The 23,094-nt window shown below is 39.1% G+C and overlaps 1 protein-coding gene across 10 annotated transcripts in view; it reads right to left on the bottom strand.

Moving 5' to 3' along the window:
• The window catches only part of mak (male germ cell-associated kinase), a 33,659-nt gene extending 11,162 nt beyond the window's left edge, over positions 1–22,497 (bottom strand). For 4 of the 10 annotated variants that reach the window (XM_053611410.1, XM_053611414.1, XM_053611415.1 and 1 more), the window contains exons 1-7: positions 21,899–22,497; positions 14,730–14,933; positions 9,241–9,295; positions 8,953–9,074; positions 6,359–6,441; positions 5,836–5,968; positions 208–379 (exon numbers count right to left, since the gene is read on the bottom strand). In XM_053611410.1, coding sequence (XP_053467385.1) covers positions 208–379; positions 5,836–5,968; positions 6,359–6,441; positions 8,953–9,074; positions 9,241–9,295; positions 14,730–14,830 — 666 coding nt within the window. In that variant the 5' untranslated portion in view covers positions 14,831–14,933; positions 21,899–22,497. Of the gene's footprint in view, positions 1–207; positions 380–5,835; positions 5,969–6,358; positions 6,442–6,798; positions 6,879–8,952; positions 9,075–9,240; positions 9,296–14,729; positions 14,934–15,132; positions 15,284–21,898 lie in introns of those variants that run through there. The other 6 variants (XM_053611413.1, XM_053611411.1, XM_053611412.1 and 3 more) reach the window with 6 other exon arrangements.
• Positions 22,498–23,094: the final 597 nt, after the last annotated feature.

Genomic DNA, 23,094 nt, shown 5'->3' with positions numbered 1-23,094 from the left:
AAACTTTTTTGTGCTTTTTGCATTTCTGCACCTATATATTTTTGCACCTACATATAATTACCTACATATTCTAATATATGCTGGGAGTAGAGTATAGGACTTCGCCCTGTTTTATAAATCAAAGATGTCAACAATGTCCACCACAAATTACTCACTTAAGCACTGTCTTCTCTGGCACATTAGGTTTTGGTTCACAGATTCACATACCTTCTTCACTGTGCCAAGAACCTGGCAGATCTTGAAGAGCTCATCGACCTCACTGTTGCCAGGGAAAAGAGGTCGTAATGTATAGAGCTCTGCCATAATGCAGCCCACTGCCCACATGTCTATAGGAGAGCTGTACACAGATGACCTCAGAAGCACCTCTGGAGCTCGATACCTGCACACAGAAAAACACACAGACAGACACACACACACACACACACACACACACACACACACACACACACAAAGGTGCTATGTCAATATGATTAGAAATCATATACAAAAAGCTAAGAAACAAATTCCTTGTGTTTTGCTGTCAACTTGTCATATAGTCAAGTCTACAATTATTTAAAAGAAAAATCCACCCTAATTAATACATAGGTTGAAATTCTGAGGTGACTTTCAATTTAAGCTTTGACGGCAGACCTGCAGCCCACACACCAAAGCTGACGCACTCCTCGCACAACAGCCACCCCAGGTACTGAACGGACAGCTCCGCTTCAGTACCTCACTTCTTGTGGAAAGCACAAAAGCACATGGCTGCAAGATGGGGTGGCAGAAACACACACAGCTGGCGGTCAATGATTGCAGAAGCAGCTATTTACCCTCCTGCAGAAAGCAGGAGAATAAAACAGGGTGCAGCCAGGATAGAGAGGTGAGCACGTTCTCCTGTCCTGATCCTGCTGATGCACTTTTCCTTCTCTCCTGCCAATGCCAACGCAGACACCAACGCCAACAACAGTGAAGAAGACGATGCATCCCCGTCCCCACTTTATCTAAAAAATAAAAGAGCAATTTTTCCCCTATTTTTGCCTCCTGTGTGTCTGTGTTCAGCCCACTGCAGTCTTGAGTAGCTACAGTGGTGGAGAATGCGGGCATGAACACGGACTCAGCCCACACCCTGTCATGGATCCCATGCTACAGCACTTACTGGAGACAAACATCCAGCAGCAGGCAGTGACCCAGGAACTGGCCCAGAGCCTCCATGTCACCATGCAAGAGCTGCTGTAGCTAAAGAATCCCTGCTCCGGCTCCACCGTCCTTCTCCATGACCCCTAGCAAGATGCCCAGCACCTGCTCACCAAGCTAAGCAGTGAGGATGACATTGAAGCTGTCCTGCAGACCTTCGAGCGAGTCGCTCTGCGCAAAAAATGGGATGAAGAAGATTGGGCCCACATACACGCACCATTTCTCTCGGGGGAGGTACAACTGGCCTACTACACACACCCGCCCAATGAGACAGCCAACTAAAAGATCCTCAAAGGCGAGATTCTGGTTCGCTGATTGACCTACCACCCAGAGCCACCCCTTGAGTTCTGATGGACCCACTGCTCCGCACAGCTAAGAGGTGGCTTCAGCCCGAAGGCACACTGCCACGGAGGTTGTCAAAAGGGTGGTGATGGACCGATCCCTGAGAGCTCTGCTCCCTGAACAGCATAAGGCTATCGAGATATGAGGCTCCAACACCCCATAGAAATGATAGAGGTCCTTGAGTGTGCCCTAGACCTCTCATCGCTCTCCTCTGCTGATTTCCAGGATGGCTGGAAGAGAAGTAGACCTCCATGGGGAGAGGAGGCACAACAACATCCCGCCCGCCTATGGAAGTCTAGGTCAAAACCTCTGCTGGCGAATGGCCGCTCCTTGTCAGGCTAATCCCGGAACTCCCAGTCCCACTGCTTCTTGGGCAAGATTGGCCAGGTTTCCCTGGGAGCTGGGCCCCATGCCCCTCATTCCTGTCCCCATCATTGACGTCCCCGTACTTTGTAGGGCCACTTCCAAAGTCCGCCCAGGGTCACAAATACATCCTGGTGATTGTTGACTATGCCACCAAGTACCGCGAAGTGGTCCCCCTTCGAAAATCCACCTCCCTCAACATTGCAAAAGAACTCATTCTTCTGTTCAGCTATGTGGGGATCCCCAGGGACATTCTGATCAACCAAGATATGCCCTTTATGTCATGTCTAATGGTTGATCTGTGTCAGTTGTTGCCAGTAGAGCACCTGATGATCTGTCTACCCTCCCAGACTGATGGCCTCATTGAATGTTGTAACCAGACGCTCAAGCAGATGCGTAGTAAATTACCGCCTGCGACAGCCCGGTAAGTGTGCAGACACCCAATTATATCATATTAATCTGTTTAAAATGGGTCGAGCCAGCACCAGTGGTGGCTGCTTTAGCCACTCTCCCCACAGATCCCAGTGAGCGTACCTTGGTCCAGTAGGGAGAGGAAAACATTTGTTTACTCAAGTTTACCATGAGTAGACTTTCTTTTACGCAAAGCACAGTCTTACCTAACAATCTCTCCCTCTCTACCTCCCTCTCCCTCTCTCCTTCTGTCAAGCCACACATGATTTTATGGAGATGCTAGTGATCTTGACCCTTTCTGCTCTCCGGACCTGCCTGATCCGTTCGGATGCCCTACTTCTGGATGGTGCTCTTATCAACTCCAATTCCACATGGACATTCTCACTGTGGTTACTGGGACTATGGTTGCTGCTATGGCCTTGGGACTGCAATTACCACATGCAGTTGTGCACTCGGGTCTCCTTTGAACAGTGGACTAGTTCAACAAAGACTTCATGTACAAATCAAAATGAGCATTCTTTTATTTTCACACTATCCGTTGTTACCCAGATGAGGATGGGTTCCTTTCTGAGTATGTTTCCTCACAAGGTTTCTTCTTCATATCATCTTAGGGGGGTTTTCCTTGCCACCATCGCCACCAGCTTGCTCAATTGGGATTAATCCACATACTTAAAATCTGTATTGTGTTTATATATTTCTGTAAAGCTGCTTTGAGACAATGTCCATTGTTAAAAGCACTACACAAATAAAATTTAATTGAATGAAGTGCAGTTTCAGCTTTTTATTAAAGAGAGGAAGGCAGATAAATCCAAATCTATTTGCAAAGAACGTGGTCTCAAAACAGGCGAGGGGTCTGGCGATCGGCAAATGGGCATGAACTGGGCTTAAAGGAGAATCAGAAACACGAGGACAAAACAGGATCAAAACCATGAAACGAGAACAATGAACAAGGCTTGGTAACGCACTGACAGAAAAAAACAGAAACAATACTTCGCACCAAACAAAGACACACGAGGAGTTTAAATACTAAATGTAATCAAGGGGGTAACACAAAACAGCTGAGACTTTTAGGAAATAACCAATAACATAACAGGGGCAGAGACAGAACAGAAAGCAAAACAAAAAACCCATGTCAAAAGTAAACAAAGTCAATGAGAACCTAGAAGTGCGCGCTGTCGCACTACGGGCTGTCGGCTGTTGAGGGGAAATCTGTGACACCATTGTATTAGGCCTTGTGCATCTATGACATACTCAGGCATTAAAGTAAATGTTTCATCTCTGAAATTGTGATGATTTAAAAAAAAAAACAACAAAAAAAAACATGTTTACACTTAAACTGCAGAAACATATGTTTTATGTATTCTTAAACAGTCCTATAAGCTCTACCAATTTTTTCTGCATAAAATCTAATATCAATATATATATCTACCTATCTATCTATATATATATATATATACACTTATATATACTTATTAAATTGTACCTCACAGAAGACTATTTTAGAATGCAATGGTGTTAAATCAACGTGTTATACAGTCCCCTTCAAAACTATAGGATTTTCATTTGTTTGTGCTATACACTAAAGACGTTTGGGTTACGAACAATGGATACGAAATAAGAGTTTTAGATTTCAGCTTTTATTTCCTGGTATTTACATCTAGATCTGCTAAACGATATAAAACAAAGAACCTTTTGTATCAGACCACCCAATTTTTAGGTGAGCAAAAGTATAGGAACCGATAAGTCTTGAAATAAATTAAAGTAAATAACACTTAATATGTGGTTGCATACCTCTTGCTTGCAATAACTGCATCAATCCTACAACTCATTGAGATCACCAAATTGTTGATTTCTACTTTTGTGATGCTTTTCCAGGCTTTTACCACAGCCTCTTTCAGTTTTTTGTACTTTTTGTATGTGTCAGGGGGTTTCTCCCGTCAGTTTTCTCTTCAGGAAGTGAAATCCATGCTCGATTGGGTTAAGGTCTGGTGAATGACTTCCACTCCCCCCGATAAAGTCCTATGTTGAGTTGGCAGTGTGTTTTGGATCATTGTCTTGCTGCATGATAAAGTTCCTCCCAATTAATTTGAATGCATTTCTCTGATAATTGGCAGACAAAATGTTCCTGTAAACCTTTGACTTAATTCTGCTGCTACCATCATGAGTTACATCATCAATAAAGATTAGTAAGCCTGTTCCAGAAGCAGCCACGCAAGCCCAAGCCATGACACTACCTCCACCATGTTTCACAGATGAGCTTGTATATTTTGGATCATAAGCAGGTCCTTTCTGTCTCCACAATTGGGCCTTTCCATTACTTTGGTAGAGGTTAATCTTGGTTCCAGAACTTTTATGGTTCATTCTCTGTAATTCTTTTCTCAAATTCCAATCTGGCTTTCCGATTCTTACTGCTGATGAGGGGTTTGCATCTTGTGTATGGCCACGGTATTTCTGATCTCAAAGTCTTCTTCGAATGGTGGATTGTGATACCTTCAGTCCTGCCCTGTGGAGGTTGTTGGTGATGTAACTGACTGTTGTTTTGGGGTTTTTCTTCACATCTCTAAAAATATTTCTGTCATCAGTTGGTTTTGTTTTCCTTGGCCGAGCCAGTTGGTGTCTGTTACTCAGTGGTTTCTTTCTTTTTCAGGGTATTCCAAATTGTCGTATTGGTTATGCCCAATGTTTGCACAATGCCTCTGATTGATTTTCCCTGTTCTCTCAGCTTCAAAATGGCTTGCTTTTCTCCCATAGACAGGTCTCTGATCCACATGCTGGTTTATCATTTATCATAACAACTAATGCAGTCTTCACAGGTGAAGGCTAAAACCAAGAGTAGATGTTCAGAGCTATTTATTCTTTAAACAATCACAGGACACACCTGGGTAACAAGAAACACCTGTCAGTAACATGTTTTGCTTGCCTACCAGTTGGGTGGTCTGATACAAAATGTGATGTGTTCTATGTCGTTTAACACATCTACATATAAATACCAGGAAATAAAAGCTGAAATTCTAAACTGGAAACATATTCATCTTTTGATCTCAAATCCAAATGTCTTCAGTCTACAGCAAAAACAAATGTTTGAATTGGCCTTGCCATTCCAATAGTTTCTGAGGGGAATGTATATGTTAACAGTCCCACTGTATAAGATTGCCAAACTGCTGTTGTATGTTTTGTTTAGTTTTAGTCTTGGACTGTTTTGTTTAGCCTTAGTACTAGATCTCTGAAATCTGTCTATATCTATGCGTCTTCATGATCTGCTAATCACGCTATGTCACAAGGTAGCTGAACATACTCTGAGAAATGTGTTAACTGTCCACTTCCACATACATGAGAACATTAGTGTCACAATGATTGAAAGGTAAGCAAGTAATGCTATGACAGCAACCCAGAGAGCATTGCCAATTATGCTCGCTTGGACTTCTGGCATAAAGCTGTGAAATTCCAACTACTGACATCAAATAAATAAACCTCTTTATCAATAATTCACATTTACTGGATTGCCAGATTTATGTCTCCATGAGAAGAAAGTGAAAGATCTCTCACCATCGTGTGGAGACATAGTCTGTATAGGGAGGCCGAGAACGGATCTCTCTGGCCAGACCAAAGTCTGCTATTTTCACCAGTTCAGGACCCATACACAGCAGATTTTCTGGCTTTATATCCCGATGGAAAAATCCTGAATCAGCAAACCAATTCACACATAACAATTATCAGTAGACATGACAAACTGTATGGATGTACTTCAAAAATAGAATTACAAAAACACAGTAATGCAATGTAGGTAAACATGGCACATGATGCTCAGGAATATCAGTGAACAAACAGAGACTTTTTCGCTATAAAAGCACTTTCTATTGCTATTTCTACTGTTCTATTTCTATTTGAGGTTTACGTGGAAGGCTATTTATATTAAGTAATAGTATTTATATAAAATGCTTAGAAACAGTAGACAGGTTTGGAAATTTGATATTCAGAGCACTGTGTAGGACCTAAATAAGATAAAAGAGAAAGTAAAAGAAGCTCTAGTGAAAAGAACCAAACAAGATACAAAATCATTCAATCTTACCATGCTTGTGCACAAATGCCAAACCAGAGAGCACTTGAACCATGATGTTCCTTATTTCATTTTCAGTGAACATCTTGTTTTCTCTGATGGCAAAGCATTTTATGCACATAAAAAGGGAGAAAAGAGAAAGGGAAGTGTAGAAGAGAGGAATAAAAAGAACCCCAAAAACACCTCACCCACAGGCTGTGCAAGACTATTTAAAATGAACTCTGAATTTGATTTTTTTCACCATACATATCAATTTAGACTGTGGTGTTAAAAATCAGGGCATCAGTTTTAAATGTGTGCCTTAGCCACTCACACATCCTGTCACTGAAGAGATAAAGAGAAATTCTGAGCCTTCATGGGTGTTCATCAAACCCATGAATGATTGCTTGGCTCTCACACAGCTGTTCTCCTTTATTAAACATGAATATAACAGTCCTGAGACAATAACCTACCATGCTTATGAATAAATGATAGCCCCTGCAATATCTGAAAGGTTATGTTCCTGATGACTGACTCAGGGAACAACTTGTTTCTAGAGACAAGAAAATTAACACAAATGTCAAATGACTCCAGGATTAATTCTAGGAGAAATCTTTACTGAGTTTATAGAGTATCAAAATATATAACCAGACATTTAAAGGCTGAGTAATCACTATGATTACATTAGCAATAATTTATGGTTTTATGTGAAAATTAAGAAACAATCAGAAATTACAAGTGATTTGTGTTTGCCAGTTTAGTGGAATGTGAAGGTGAAAAAAGAAAGTGTTTTAGAAAAAAAAAAAAAAAAAAATTCTAGTGTTTATGGGTAGTGCACATGACATCTACATATGTCTTTCATATGTCTGATATAAACCATACAGGCAGGTCCACAAGTATTTGGACAGTGACACAATTTTCATAATTTTGCCTCTGTACATCACCACAATGGATTTGAAATGGCACAATCAATATCTGATTGAAGTATAGACTTTCAGTTTTAATTCAGAGGGTTTAACAAAATTATTGCATTAAAAGTTTAGGAATTATAGCCATTTTCCCCCTCCATTTTCAGAGGCTCAAAAGTTATGGATGATAGACTGATAAGCAGTTTCATTGCCAGATGTGGCAAGTTTTCTCGTTATTTCATGACAAATTAAGGAGATAAAAGGTCTGGAGCAGATTCCAAGAGTTGAATTTGCATTTGGTAGCTGTTCATGAGAACTCTCAATATGCAGTAAAAAAGGGGTGCTAATGCAAGGGAAGGAGGCCATCATTAGGCTGAAAAAAACAGACCTATCAGTGAGACAGCAGAAATGTTATGAGTGGCCAAATCAATAATTTAGTATATTAAATAAAAAAAAAAAATGCACTGGCGAGCTCAGCAACACCAAAAAGGCCTGGAAGACTATGGAAGATAACTAAAGTGGATGATCGCAGAATTATTTCCTTGTTGACGAAAAACCCCTTCACAACATTTAGCTAAGTGAAGAACACTCTGGAGGAGGTATGCATATCTTTCATCTACAATCAAGAGATACCTTTATGAACGTAAATACAGATGGTTTACCTCAAGATGGTAACACTCAAGAACAGAAAGGCCAGATTAGACTTTGCTAAACAAAAACCTCTAAAACAAAGCCTGACCAGTTCTGATGCAAGATTAACTTGTACCAGTATGATGGGAAGAGAAGAGTATGGAGAAGGAAAGAAAGTGTTCACGTTCCAAAGCATACCACATCATCTGTCAAACATGTGCAATGTTGTGGCTTGGGCATGTATGGCTCCAAGTGGAACTAGGTCAATGGTGTTTATTGATGATGTGACTGCTGATAGAAGTATCAGAGTGAATTCTGAAGCATACAGAGCTATACTTTCTGCTCAGATGCAGTCAAATACTGCAAAACTGGTAGGGTGGCACTTATATACCGCAAAAGCAAACTTATTAAGGCAAATAAATTAAATGTTCTTCAATGTTCGATGACCTAAACACAACTGAAAAAACTGAAGACAGAAACACCCACAAACAAGTAGCAACTGAAGGTGGCTGCAGTAAAGACCTGGCAAAGCATCTCAAGGGAGGAAAGTCAGCATTTGTTGATGTCCATGGCTTCCAGATTTCAGGCAGACTTTTACTGCAAGTATTAAAAATAATCCAAATTTTCATAATTATTTTAGTTGTCACTTACAATTACTTTTGAGCGTGTGAAAATGGAGGGACTCTGCAAAAAGTGGTTGTAATTCCTAAAAGGTTAATGCAATATTTTTATTAAACCCCTCGAAATAAAGCTGAAAGTCTACACTTTTTGCTCATTTCAAATCCATTGTGGTGGTATACAGAGGCAAAATTATGAAAGTTGTGTCACTGTCTAAATACTTATAGACCTGGCTGAATATGCAGACAATTATACAGAAGTAACACAAGTGTAAACTGTTATTTTAGACTGCTTTCATCAATGATGTCTTTATAAATAAGCTTTGTAGTTCTTATGTCAGTGTTCATGAAGGTCATATGTCATCTAGCCTCCTTTAAGTACTGTAGGTAAAATGTTAAAAACAAGTAAGTAAAAACAAGTCTTGGGTCAGTCTGTAAAATCTACAGAACTCTTCATAAAAAATCTTCATACCTGTCTTTCATCAGCTGGTAGAGATTCTCTTTCATGTACTCAAAAATGAAGTACAATTGGTCATTTTCTCTGATTACTTCCTTTAGTTTCACCACGTTGGCATGATTCAGTTTCTTTAGTGACTGAAACACACCAATATTCATTTGAAATATTTCAGTGAATACAAATGTGATGGTATTATATGGTATAATCAGAATGAATATTATTATTTCAGTGGACAGTGGTAGTGATTATGATTATGATTATGAGCTCAATAATTCACTTTCATGGTCTAGTTGCAGTTCGCACCTTCACTTCTCTCAAGTTCATACACTCCTCCCAGGAGAAGAACTTCCTCTTCATTCTGTGAAAGAGAAAGAATGGATAAGCTCAATTTCCATGGCTTCATTAGCAACAACAGACCACACATTAGTGTTAAACTTTGTATTAATACACAAGTAAAATGTGCCAGTTCTTTTGCCATTTGTATGGACTAAGCTATAATAGGTGATCAAAACAGTCATTCTATGTCAAGCAAAAGTTAACAGTAAAGAGCATCTTCTAATAATTACAGAACTATTTTTCTGCATTTAAACATGACATTTGACAATGATGTCAAATGTCAGTTTCTGCCATCCTAATCCTTTCCCCATCCTAAAATTCCCTAAAATCTTGATCTAGCACTTTCATGCATGTCCACGGACATGGTGTTCTTATGGCCTATTTGAACACTTGGTCTGTGTTTCTCACTGCTTTGATACTGTTTAAGCATCTCTAACTAGCACATTTCACCTGGGTCATTATCACCATCCCTTTACATGTAATACACAGGATGTGATGTTCAACAAATCAATACATTTATGTATTCAACCACTTGAGTTTATTTATGACATGCGTCTTCCCTCTGCTTATGCCATATTCTCAATGACTTCCTATTGATTCATGCATAAATGATAATAAATAATAAATGGCTTATGTCGAACTGTACCATTCATATGACCAAGAATTGTGTCAGCATTAATGGTCAGTAGCACTTAAATATTTTATATTGATACACAATATTTATACACTCTTAATTTCCAAATGTTTGTTGTTGATTTTTTTTTTCAATAGAATCATTTGCCTGAAAAGGTGTTTATTTATTGTTTATTTTTCCTCTGTCAAAAAAATTACTCCCACGAAGCCACAGCTGGAGTGTTGCATGTTGCCATGCCAATGCACAGACTGACTGACAGCCCATAGTAGGTGTAATAATGGTTTCAGTGAAACAAAATATTGTGAGAATTGGAATTTTTCTTAGCAAACACAGAAAAGAAGAGTGATACAAACAGGCAAATATAACAGTGCTTTTATACTAAATATCAGCACTCTTGGAACACCACTTGTCAAATTAGTGGACTAGAATTAATTTTGTATACATAATACATAAAAATACAATTCTAATTAAAGCTGCAAGCAGCAATGAATGGGCCCTCGCACCCGGGTGCACATTGGGGCTGCTCTGCTAGGGGAATGGCGTTCCATTTTTTAGCACTTATATGTTGTTAGGAGTTTATCACATTGTAAAACGTAATTTCCTGTTGGCATCAGGTGGCGCTATGACTATAACTGAATATTGGCATGTAGATGTCTTCAGGCCAGAATTAGTATAAAACATATGAAGTTTGGTGCAGATTGAACATTGTATGTTTGATATAATGTAAAACGTGTCATTTCCTGTTGGCAGTAGGCGGTGCTATGACTATAACTGAATATTGGCATGCATGTAGCCTCAGGCCAGATTTTGTACAAAACATGTGACATTTGGTGCAGATTGAACATTGTATGTTTGAGTTAGTGTAAAACATGACAGTTCATGTTGCCAGCAGGTGGTGCTATGACTATAACTGAACATTGGCATGTAGATGTCTTCAGGCCGGGACTTTTATCAAACATGTGAAGTTTGGAGCAGATGGGACATTCTTTGTTTGAGTTATAAGAACTTCCTTTTTCGTAGCAAAAAACAGAAATTTGTGAGAGCGCCACGCCCAGGCCGTGCAGTGAAACCTCAAAAGCTTCGCAATTTAGCATCATCAATGCCTTTAGATGAGACTGACCAAATATGATGCCGATCTGATGAAAGCTCTAGGAGGAGTACGTTAAAATACGAGGCCTAGAAATGGCAAAAAAAAGGAGCAGAAATTTAAGAGAAAAATCAAAATGGCTGACTTCCTGTTGAGTTTAGGGTATGGGTTCAGGAGACGTTTTTGTACGTATTGGCCTCTTACACGTTTACCGAATTTCGTACATGTAGGAGAAGGTAGCGCGAGGCGCACATCGGTGAAATTTTGTAGGTGGCGCTATAGAGCCATTTGGCCACACCTAAGTTTAATAACCAAATAAATGTATAATTTTGCCATACTTTATTAAGTGTGCCAAATATCCTGAGTTTTCAAGCATTCCAAAGGTGTCAAGTGTGCATTTAAAACATAGGGGGCGCTATGGAGCCTATGAGGCACAACTATGATAAAATGCAACGTCACGTCAATTAATGTCGTAAGACAAATGCATATGTAAAGTTTCATGGATTTTCAGCCATCTTAAGTCTCTCAAAACACAGTGGGAAACTTTGAAAATCCAACATTTCATCCAACATGGCTGACTTCCTGTTGGGCGGAGTCAGATACACCCATGTAGATCCAATAGGGCTTCGCACCAGCAGTGCTCAGGCCCTAATTAAAGCTGCAAGCAGTGATGAATGGGCCCTCGCACCCGGGTGCACGTTGGGGATGCTCTGCCAGGGGAATGCCATTCCATTTTTTTAGCACTTTTTGCACTTACATATTGTTAGGAGTGTATCATGATGTAAAATGTATCATTTCCTGTTGCCAGCAGGTGGCGCTATGACAATTACTGAATCTTGGCATGTAGCTGTCTTCAGGCCGGGACTTTTATCAAACATGTGAAGTTTGGAGCAGATTGGACATTCTATGTTTGAGTTATAAGAACTTCCTTCTTCATGGCGAACCATCAACATTTGTGAGACCACCACGCCCACGTCGTGCAGCGAAAACTCAAAAGCTTCGCAATTTAGCATCATCTATGCCTTTAGATGAGACTGACTGAATATGATGGCGATCTGATGAAATTTCTAGGAGGAGTTCGTTAAAATACGAGGCCTGGAGATGGCAAAAAACGGAGTAAAAATTTAAGAGAAAAATCAAAATAGCTGACGTCCTGTTGAGTTTAGGGCAGGGGTTCAAGAGACATTTTGTATGTATGGCCATGCTACAGATGTTTACAGATGTTTCATACATGTAGGTGAAACGTACCACAAGGTGCGCATCTGTGAAATTTTGTAGGTGGCGCTATCGAGCCATTTTGCCACAGTCAATTCTAGAACCCCTATCAGATGTAAATTTTCACCGGTTCTGAGGTGTGTTCAAAGTTTCGTGAGTTTTCGGGTATTTTTAGGCCCTCTAAAATGCGACTCATTTCGGGAAAGAAGAAGAAGAAGAAGAAGAAGAAGAAGAATAAACGGAGCAGATCCAATAGGGCTTCACACCAGGGGTGCTCGGGCCCTAATAATAAACACCGGGAAAACAATAGGGCCCTGCACGCCCCGGACACCGGAGGCGCGGCACCTTCACTGCTCGGGCCCTAATAATAATAATAATAATAATAATAATAATAATAATAATAATAAACATGCCAAAAACAATAGGGCCATGCACCTCCGGTGCATGCGCCCTCCGGTGGACACCGGAGGCGTGGCACCTTCGGTGCTTGGGCCCTAATAAACACCGGGAAAACAATAGGGCCCTGCACCTCCGGTGCACCTTCGGTGCTCGGGCCCTAATAATAATAATAATAATAATAATAATAATAATAATAATAAACGGAGCAGATCCAATAGGACTTCACCCCAGCAGCGCTCGGGCCCTAATTAAAGCTGCAAGCAGTGATGAAAGGGCCCTCGCACCCGGATGCACGTTGGGTCTGCTCTGCCGGGGGCACTCCGTTCCATTTTTTTTAGCACTTTTTAGCATTTATATGTTGTTAGGAGTGTACTATGACGTAAAACATGTAATTTCCTGTTGCCAGAAGCTGGCGCTATAACTATAACTGAATATTGGCATGTAGATGTCTTCAGGCCGGGACTTTTATCAAACATGTGTAGTTTGGAGCAGATTTTTTTGAAGTTTCATGAAACTTTCTTTTTCATGGCGAAACATCAAAATTTGTGAGACCGCCACGCCCACGCCGTACAGCAAAAACTCAAAAGCTTCACAATTTAGCATCGTCTATGCCTTTAGAGGAGACTGACCAAATCTGTTGAAATCTCTAGGAGTTAGTTAATGTACGAGGTCTGGAAATGGCAAAAAATGGAGCAAAAATTTCGCTTTGCTTGTATTATATTGTTTGCTTGTATTTTTCTCATTTGTAAGTCACTTTGGATAAAAGCGTCTGCTAAATGAATAAATGTAAATGTAAATGTAAATTTAAGAGAAAATCAAAATGGCTGACTTCCTGTTGGGTTTAGAGCATGTGCTCAAGAGACGTTTTTGTACATATTGGCAAGATACATATGTTTACCGATTTTCGTACATGTAGGTGAAACGTAGCGCAAGGCGCATATCTGTGAAATTTTGTAGGTGCAACAGTTGGTGCCTGAAAGCTTATCCAGGCAAGGATGTAGACCTGCCTGCATATGCAATAAGAGTTATGTAACCTAAAGCATGCTGTAGTGATATTGCCCATTTGTTGAGGTTGCACCAAGGTAAAATAGGCCTGCGCACTTTCACTCCCTTTTTCACCATCACTGGAGTATCATTTTGCATGGTAACTGTTTGTTCTGGACAGCTACAGTGTCTCAAAGGGTCATTTATAATTCAGCTTACTTACCCCTGTGGAAAGAAGAGACTTATAAGATGGTGTGGCCTAGCCTGTGCTCTTATCAGCTCTGGGTTTACTATGTTTATTAAAATTATAATGTTAGTATAGGGAATGATACTGAAGCTCAGTTTATGGTGTGTCGATGACTGATGATGTATTTATTTACAACTATGGTATGTTTGGGTACAGAGTGGAGATTCTCTAGCACTATGGGCTTGACATGCTTTGCAGGAACTTTGCAGGGACTATATTGAGCTCAATCAATATCAGAATAAAAGTATATACAGTATACCAAACCACATCACCTTCATAATTCATCTGTGACTTTTAGATGACAGGCTTCTCTAACCACATCACATCAACCACCAGACTTCTATCTTCTTATTATAACTCAATGTTTTTTGGAATGACAGAAAACATGCACATAAAGGTGTGATGGGCAGGTGTCCACATACATTTGGCCATATAGTGTGTCATAATATATTTTTTTCCCACTTCATTTTCAGATTTTTCTTACTTTTATGTTACATCATCATAAAAAAGCAATATTCTTATTTTGTCCACATTTTATATCCCAGGTTTTTTTTTTCAGGCTTAAAGGCAAGTGCGTAAAGGTAGTGGACTAAACACTCAAACATGTCTCAAACATGTATATTAAAAAAAAGCTGACAAACTCGGATGTATGAAGTACATGTAGGTGATTTGCATAATCTGAATGGAGCACCAGGAAAATCAACATAAGCAGATGAGTAACTCACTACATGTAAATAGAAAATAAATTAAATGTAAATTGATTCGATTTTGTGTTCCTTAATACCCTTGCTTGATATCCTCATGCACTGCACATTTCTTACACACCAATACACCTGACACAATTCCTGAATCTGGGATTGTAAATCACAGACTTTAAACTTTCTTTGTACCTCTTGATGGCGACCAACTCCCCAGACTCATTGCTTCTGCCCATAAGCACACTGCCGTAGGTGCCATCCCCCAGCTGCTTCAGTGTGGTATAACGGTTCATCCTTGTTCATGCAGCTCCCTCTCTCTCCCAGATGGAAAAGAATACAGCTCACACATATACAACTGTGCAAACTATATTTCTCAGGCCATTTCCTATGACTGCTCTAAGGCAATAGAGAATAGAGACAAAGAACAAATTATGATATACACCAATCAGCCATAATATTAAAACTACCTGCCTAATATTACTACACAATATTATCTCTATACAAATACAGTGTATATATACACACAGGTACATCTAAAAAATTTTAAGATCCGCATATTGAATGGGATGTCGTGTTTTCGGGTGGTGTATCAAACCTGTCGTGGAAAAGTGCTTCGGAACTGTATCTCCTCTTGAGATTTCTGCTGAACAAATGCTGCTGATGGCAAATTTTATGTTTTTATCAAACTTTTTAGTATTTCCAAATGCTAACATGATTGCCCTTTGCCGGGCAGTACCATGATAACCGTCGGCTAGATCGAGAGTGAAGTCTGAGCACTGAGCACTAATGGGCGGGGCATGGCGGCATATATTTTTGGCCTTTTTTTCTCTTTCAGCCAAAAACCGGAAATTTGTCAGACCGAAAATTTTCGTATATATCACAGTAATAGCCATAACATTAAAACCACCTGCCTAATATTGTAAAAGTCCCCCTTGTGCAGCCAACTCATCAAGACATGCACACCACAAGACCTCTGAAGGTGTGCTGAGGTATCTGACACTAAGATGTTAGCAACAAATCCTTTAAGGATGTAGGTCCTTCAAGTTTTCAAACATATTTAGGCGTCAAAAATGTGATTAGGCTCATATTGAAAACTGTCAGGCCGCCATGGACACGCCCTTCAATGAGAACTCAAAAGCTTCCTAAATGTAGCAAATATGATGTCGATATGATGAAATCTCTAAGAGGAGTTCGTTAAAGTATGAGGCCTGGAAATGGCAAAATCTGTGTAAAAATTTAAGAGAAAAATCAAAATGGCTGACTTCCTGTTGAGTTTAGGGCATGGGCACCAGAGACTTTGTCGTACGTATTTGCATGTTACACATGTCTACAGCATTTCGTACTTGTAGCTGAAACGTAGCGCAAGGTGCACATCATTGAAATTTTGTAGGTGCTATTATCGAGTCATTTTGCCACACTCCATTCTAAAACCTGTATCAGATGTAACTGTTCACCACTTTTCAGGTTTCTCCAAAGTTGCATGAGTTTTTGAGCATGTTTAGGCCTCAAAAATGTGATTCATTTCATACTGAAATTTGTCAGGACACCACGGACACGCCCTTCAATGAAAACTCAAAAGCTTCGCAATATCACATCGCCTAGGCCTTTAGATTAGTCTGACTCAATGTTCAGTCTTTGAAGTCTGCTCCTCTTAACTATATTTAAAGATACACTATTAGCCATTTTCCAAATTCTCCAAAGCCAATTCTCAAACCCCTCTGCGTATACTGTGTATATATCTGAATAATCTCATATAGGATGTAATTGGGTGAATTCATTTACCCGCCGATCAGGATTTTTACAGCTGATACGATTTCTTGTCATCTTGTTCGACCGAAACCGATCCAGATACCAATCTTTTTTTGTTTAAGCTTTAATCAGGAGGTTTATCATAAACAGTTAAATGTAAGCTCTCTGTTCATGGACGCTTTAAATTAAATTAAAATAACAGCAATGGCAAATACTGCTGGTTAATTGATAAATAAACAAGCATAAAATATTTATTTTGAAAAATCTTAAACAATAAAGAATCCTAATTAAAAGTAGGCTAATATAAAAATTATCCATATTAGGTAAAAGAAGGCTAATAGCCTTCTAAAGAAATAGCCTACTAAGATATTCAAATTGATATTAAACGCAACCCATAGTAATTAAACATTATTTCATTTCTCATTTTATTTATATTTTATGAATTTATTACAGTCTATTTTTTACATTAAATGATTTATTTATAACTAAGCACATTTTCTATCTTTACATTTTATTAGTTTTTTTGTTTGTTTGTTCATCAGTTTTATATCGGTTCCCCCAGTACATTGTTGCCATGTCTGCTGTTAATATTGTGTTTTTTGGGGGGATTAAATCAAAACATGAAAACTGAAGTTGACTTTTCTAGTGATATCTGGCAACTGTGAGCTTAAATGAAGTGAATGAGCTGTCTATTAGAGATGGTGAAGAGAGTGAAGAGAGAGCGGAAGCATACTGTATGTTTGCAGACTGAACAGTTACTACTCTTGATTATGATTGGTGAGAAACGCCACCTTGTAGCGTTAGCATTATTATTAAATTACTGGTGCCCGAAGCCACTGTGGTTACAGGAGCATGTCACAGTCACAGGTTCAGGTCATTTTGCATGATCAATAAAAGAAGGTGGTTTGTGAGATCGGCAGGATGAGAGACGCAGATGATGTACAGTGTTACTCGTCATCATAATGGCCTCTTTGCAGTATTTGCACACTTGTTCGAAGGACTGAGGCAATGAAAAGCAGTGCGAAAGTAACTGTTGCACATTTTGGACTGTAGTTTTTATTCCGATTGTATTATACAACTCCGAACATGTCACTCGCACTGGTGCGCCTAAATATTTTTTCACAGTCGCATAAAGTAGATTTCAGTTGCATATGCGAGTGAAATGGTCGTACTGTAGAGCCCTGGTATGTGAATTCAGGCCCAGACATCTATCAAACATGTGAAGCTTGGAGCAGATTGAACATTGTATGTTTGAGTTATAACAACTTCCAGTTTCATGGTGAACCATCGAAATTTGTGAGACCGCCACGTCAACATTGTGCAGTGAAAACTTAAAAGCTTCACAATTTAGCATCGTCAATGCCTTTAGATGAGACTGACCGAATATGATGCAGATCTGATGAAATCTCTAGGAGGAGTTCGTTAAAGTACGAGGCCTGGAAATGGCAAAAAATGCAGCAAAAATTTAAGAGAAAAATAAAAATGGCTGACTTCCTGTTGAGTTTAGGGCATGGCTTCAAGAGACTTTTCTTACGTATTGGCAGATTACATATGTGTAACGAATTTTGTACATGTCGGTGAAACGTAGTGCGAGGCGCACATCTGTGAAATTTTGTAGGTGGCACTATCAAGCCATTTTGCCACACTCAATTCTAAAACCTTATCAAATGTAATTGTTTGCCACTTTTGAGGTGCGTCCAAAGTTGCATGAGTTTTCTAACATGTTTAGGCCTCAAACATGTGATTCGTTTGAGAACGGAAGAAGAAGAAGAAGAAGAAGAAGAAGAAGAAGAAGGAGAAGAAGAAGAAGAAACTGAGCAGATCCAATAGGGCTTCGCACCAGTGGTGCTTGGGCCCTAATAATAATAATAAATGGAGCAGATCCAACAGGGCCTTGCGCGAGTAGTGCTCTGGCCCTTTTGATTTATCCAGTTTCAAAATTATTCAACACCTTCATGGCACGCATCTTTAGTACTTAGTAGAGCACCTTTTTGCTGTTATGACCTGCTGCAAATGAGATACATAGCTTCTGGCAGTGTTCCTGAGGAATCTTAGCCCATTCCTCATAAGCAATGGCCTCCAGTTCAGTAATATTCTTGGGTTTGCATGCTGCAACCACCTTCTTCAAATCCCACCTGAGATTTTCGATGGGGTTCAAGTCAGATGACTGTGATGGCCCTGTAGATTCTTCCAGGACTTCTTCTGCAACCAAGCCTCGGTGGAATTTGAGGTATGCTTGGGATCATTGTCCTGTTGGAAGTTCCAATAATGCCCAAACTTCAGCTTCCTCACAGACAGCATGACATTTTCTCCTAGGATTTCCTGATACTTCAATGAATCCATCTTGCCTTCCACATGATGCAGGTTTCCAGTGAAAGAGGATGCAAAGCATCCCCAGAGCATCACCAAGCCACCACCATGCTTGACTGTGGAGTGTTCTTTGTTCATTCTTCTTCCTCCAGAATCACTGCTGATCCATCATGCCAAAAAATTTTGTTTCATCGCTCCACAGAACAGAATCCCAAAACTTCTGTGGCTTATTTATATGATTTTGAGCCCACTTTTCTTGTGCTTTTGGGTCAGTAGTGGTGTACATCTTGGTGTTCTGGCATGGAAACCTTCTGCATTTAGTACATGCCTTACTGTGCTAACTGAAACCTCAGTGCCTGATGCCACCAAGTCTTGCTGCAGGTCTTTTGCAGTCACTCGAGGGTTTTTCACAACCTGCCTTCTCAGAAATCTGGTTGCAGCCATGGATAGCTTCCTTTTTCTGCCCCGTCCAGGTATTTCAAGTATTTTCACCTGGTGCAACTTCACCTGTTTTGCATATTTGTGCTGTTGTGAGGGATTCTATTCAGAGGGTTGAATAATTTTGAAACTGGAGAAGTCATTATAAGTTGCATTTTCAGTTGAATTTGGGGAAACCACTTAAAACATTCATTGTGCTGAACTATTTCAATTACTTTTGTTTGATTTGTTAATTGCAAACAGCTGAAAGTCTGTAAATGTTGACAATAAACCTGATTTGCAATGGGGGTTGAATAATTTTGATTGCAACTGTATATAAAAGTTATATAGAATAGATATAACTAACTTCAAACTAACTGTTCCTCAGTGGTGGAATGAACTTCCAACCTCAATCTGGACCGCAGAATCTCTCACCATCTTCAAAAAACAGCTAAAGACCCACCTCTTCTGTGAGCACCTAACCAACCTATCCATCCATCCATCTTCTACCGCTTACTCCTTTTCAGGGTCACGGGGAACCTGGAGCCTATCCCAGGCAGCATCGGGCACAAGGAGGGGTACACCCTGGACAGGGTGCCAGTCCATCGCAGGGACTATAATCACATACACACTCACACACCCATTCATACACTACGGACACTTTAGACACACCAATCAGCCTACCATGCATGTCTTTGGACTGGGGGGAGGAAACCGGAGTACCCGGAGGAAACCCCCACAGCACAGGGAGAACATGAAACTCCGCACACACATGGCCCCAGCGGGACTTGAATCCCGGACCCTGGAGGTGTGAGGCGAACATGCTAACCACTAAGCCACCGTGCGCCCCACCAACCCATAAAAATTTTTTTTAAAAAATAATAAAAAATAAATAAATAAATAAATATTACTCTGCCACTTACACACCTAGAGATTTTACACCTCTACTCTGCGCATGTTGCTTCTTCTGGAACTCAATTAATGGATCTTGTATGGTAGCACTAGTTGTATTGTTCTCTGCTTGATATATCGCTTTGCTTGTATTTTCTCATTTGTAAGTCGCTTTGGATAAAAGCGTCTGCTAAATGAATACATGTAAATGTAGATAAGTCAGGAAAAATAGAGGCCAAATTTTACAACTAAAAAGGATACACAAGCTAGGAAAAGAGGCAGTTATAAAGGCAAATGATGGGTATATACAGTACAATGTTCAATAAGATTTATGACACATTCAGAAAGAAAAAGACACTGACACCACTTAGATTTTCACTATTTGACCAGTTTTGTTACTTGTGATGAAGAACAAAATCCAGGCAGGGATATTGTTGAAACCTAACACAATGCCTCGTTATAAAATATTTTTTTTGTCTTAATTGTCCTATTGATACACAAACTCTTGCACTACACTATGCCTTGTTTAATTGGACCCTATGAAAGCATATTTCATAAAATCAGTGCAATCCAATTTATACCAATCAAATGATCACAAAATAATGTCAAAGTAATATAAACAGGTCTCCCAAAAGTTTTTTGTTCTGTGGTGGAAGGAACCAAGAGAGCAAATCTAAGAGGATTACAAATGTGGCAGGATTCAGTCTCTCCTATGCAGTGGCCTACAGGCATGCTAGTAAAACAGAGAGGAAGTCCGTAAAAGTCGACACAAATCTAGAAAACAAAGCTTTTATGTAACACATTATTTTCACCTTGACATCATCAACCTTACCTGTGTTTTACAGGTACAGAACCATGTCCTAAGGTTAATGATTAAGGTAGGTGAATTGACACAGATGGAGAGTGTAAGTAAGATCTTGCGTCAGTATAATGCTGTCAGTTCCTGATTAGCCTGCCTGCTAATTGGATTTTAAACAGATTTGAAGCTATTTTTTAAATACTGTACTTGCTGCAGTGCCTATTTTACATTTTATACCTGACTCAAATCATGAACTATTTCACAGAATTACTAAAACACCATCATACACCTTTGTACTTTAAATAACATTTACTAATGCACTGCCAGTAAAATAAATAAATAAATAAATAAATAAATAAATAAATAAAAATCATAGCAAATTAAATTATATTTATTGATTAGAAGTGCTGAGCTAATTAATCTAGGTGATACTATTACAACTTCAAATGTATTTGTGTAAAAAAACATTTTTAAAAAATGCAAATCTCAATACTAAAACACATCTAAGTACAAAGTGAGAAATTACAATATAACCAAAGTTTTCACCCTCTGCGATACAAATGCATTTTCCTAAAATTATAAACTTATCTATTTTAAAAGCAGTGGATTTAAGGTAGCCTTAACCTATCTGTATTGGTTTGCTAGACTCCACTGACTGAGCTTGCCAAGTAATCAGTTAGAAAAGGGTTTAGGAGGCCTTAGGCAGTGTTCTCAAGGTCGATGAATGATGTAATCTAACACGTTCTCTATAGTGTAGGCTAAATCATAATATTAAAAATATAATAAACAATGTACTGTGAGAAAATCAGTTTACACGAGAAGTTTGAAGTTGAGTTTTCTACCATTAAATGTAATAAGTGTGATCACATGAAGCAAAGCGATATTACACGAAAGTTAAACCACCAATCCATGACACTATAACCTGGCTCTTAAAGTGCGGCATATGGCTAATCTGAACAACCATTAAGTAATACTAACGTTACATGGCAACGTTCGTTTTTTTTCGTTGTTTGAACATTAATTTAAAATATTAAACCATGACACCAAGCTAAACTAACCATAACTGGATAATTACATTAGGATTGTGTGAGACAGCTAGAATGTTATAGCTTTAACAGCTAACTTGGTAATTCAGTTGTTTAAACCAGCCTATATTTGAACTGATCTAAAGCTTTTCCCCTTTTTTGAAACTCACCGCCCTTTTCCGTTGTCTGGGACTGAAGATAGTGAAGTTGTGTGTAAGATAACGTTAAATTAAGTCGTCTGTCCAGATAAGGCGTGTACCATCCTCTCCATGGCAACGAGGACTCTAGCGCGACGACCACGCTGTGTCACGTGGACAGGCAGGGGCTTGTGGTATATGTTGTTTGCCAGCGCCAAGACGTTTCCGGAGATTTGTGTATAACGTTGGTGTGTAAACTCTTTTTCTGCTTTCGGATTAACATGATTCCTCCTTATGTAAGCCACTATTCGATTCAATAATCTAGTCTATAGATCACATATGTCAGGTTGCCTGTTTAAAACGAGAAACATTCCGAACATTTCAGTATTCGGGTTTTGTTAGCACCTTAAAAAAAATCTCATGATCACCGGTAGGTGGAGGCACCGCTGTACACAACCTAGCAAACATTTCATTCGTCTCTGAGCCTAATGCCCGCTGCTGGTCGTGTCCCTGTGTCACTGGGCTGGTTTTGACCAGTTACAGCCGGAAGGATATTTTTGTCTTCAGTTCGTATAAGTCATCAGTAGTTTAAATAAGTAAGTATACGCCTTAGTATGCATACAAATACAAGATCTAGGTCTACTGGTTATAATAAAATATGTAGTTAACTAACACCTAAAAATGTATACATGTAGAAAAAATTGTAAATAGGCCTATAGTTAATTAATAAAATAAACATTAGGTTTTGATATATCAATAATATATTGGTAATATATTTTGCAGCAGTGAATTAAGTTAGGCCTAGTCATCCTCATAGCTACACTTCATTTATAGTATAAGAACATTTTTGATCATGGTGAAAATTTTATTTTTATTTTTATTTTTTATTTTATTTTTTTACTTTTCAAATATATGGGTTGTTTTGGTTTATACAGAGATTTGGTATTGAGCTGCGTTTGTCACACAGAGGTGATAAGCTTGCTAGCTTGCTAATCGCACTAATTGTTTTAAGTTTAGCTCAAATTGAAGGGAATGACTAGCTTTTTAGAACCAAAGCTCCACACAACATACTGTTATTTATAAAATAATTATTTTGGTATGTCTTTCTGCACTGCTATTGAAATTCTGTTGCAAATGTAAAATCATTCAATAACGTAACACTTTTGATAGATTACTGTTTGGTTAATTTATATTGATATAACATTACATTTTTAATGTAATGTTATATT

This window comes from Ictalurus furcatus, chromosome 23, assembly GCF_023375685.1.
Source record: "Ictalurus furcatus strain D&B chromosome 23, Billie_1.0, whole genome shotgun sequence".
Classification (NCBI taxonomy): domain Eukaryota; kingdom Metazoa; phylum Chordata; class Actinopteri; order Siluriformes; family Ictaluridae; genus Ictalurus; species Ictalurus furcatus.
The sequence above is the reverse complement of the archived record's forward strand: the minus strand, read 5'-3'. Positions and strand labels throughout refer to the sequence as shown.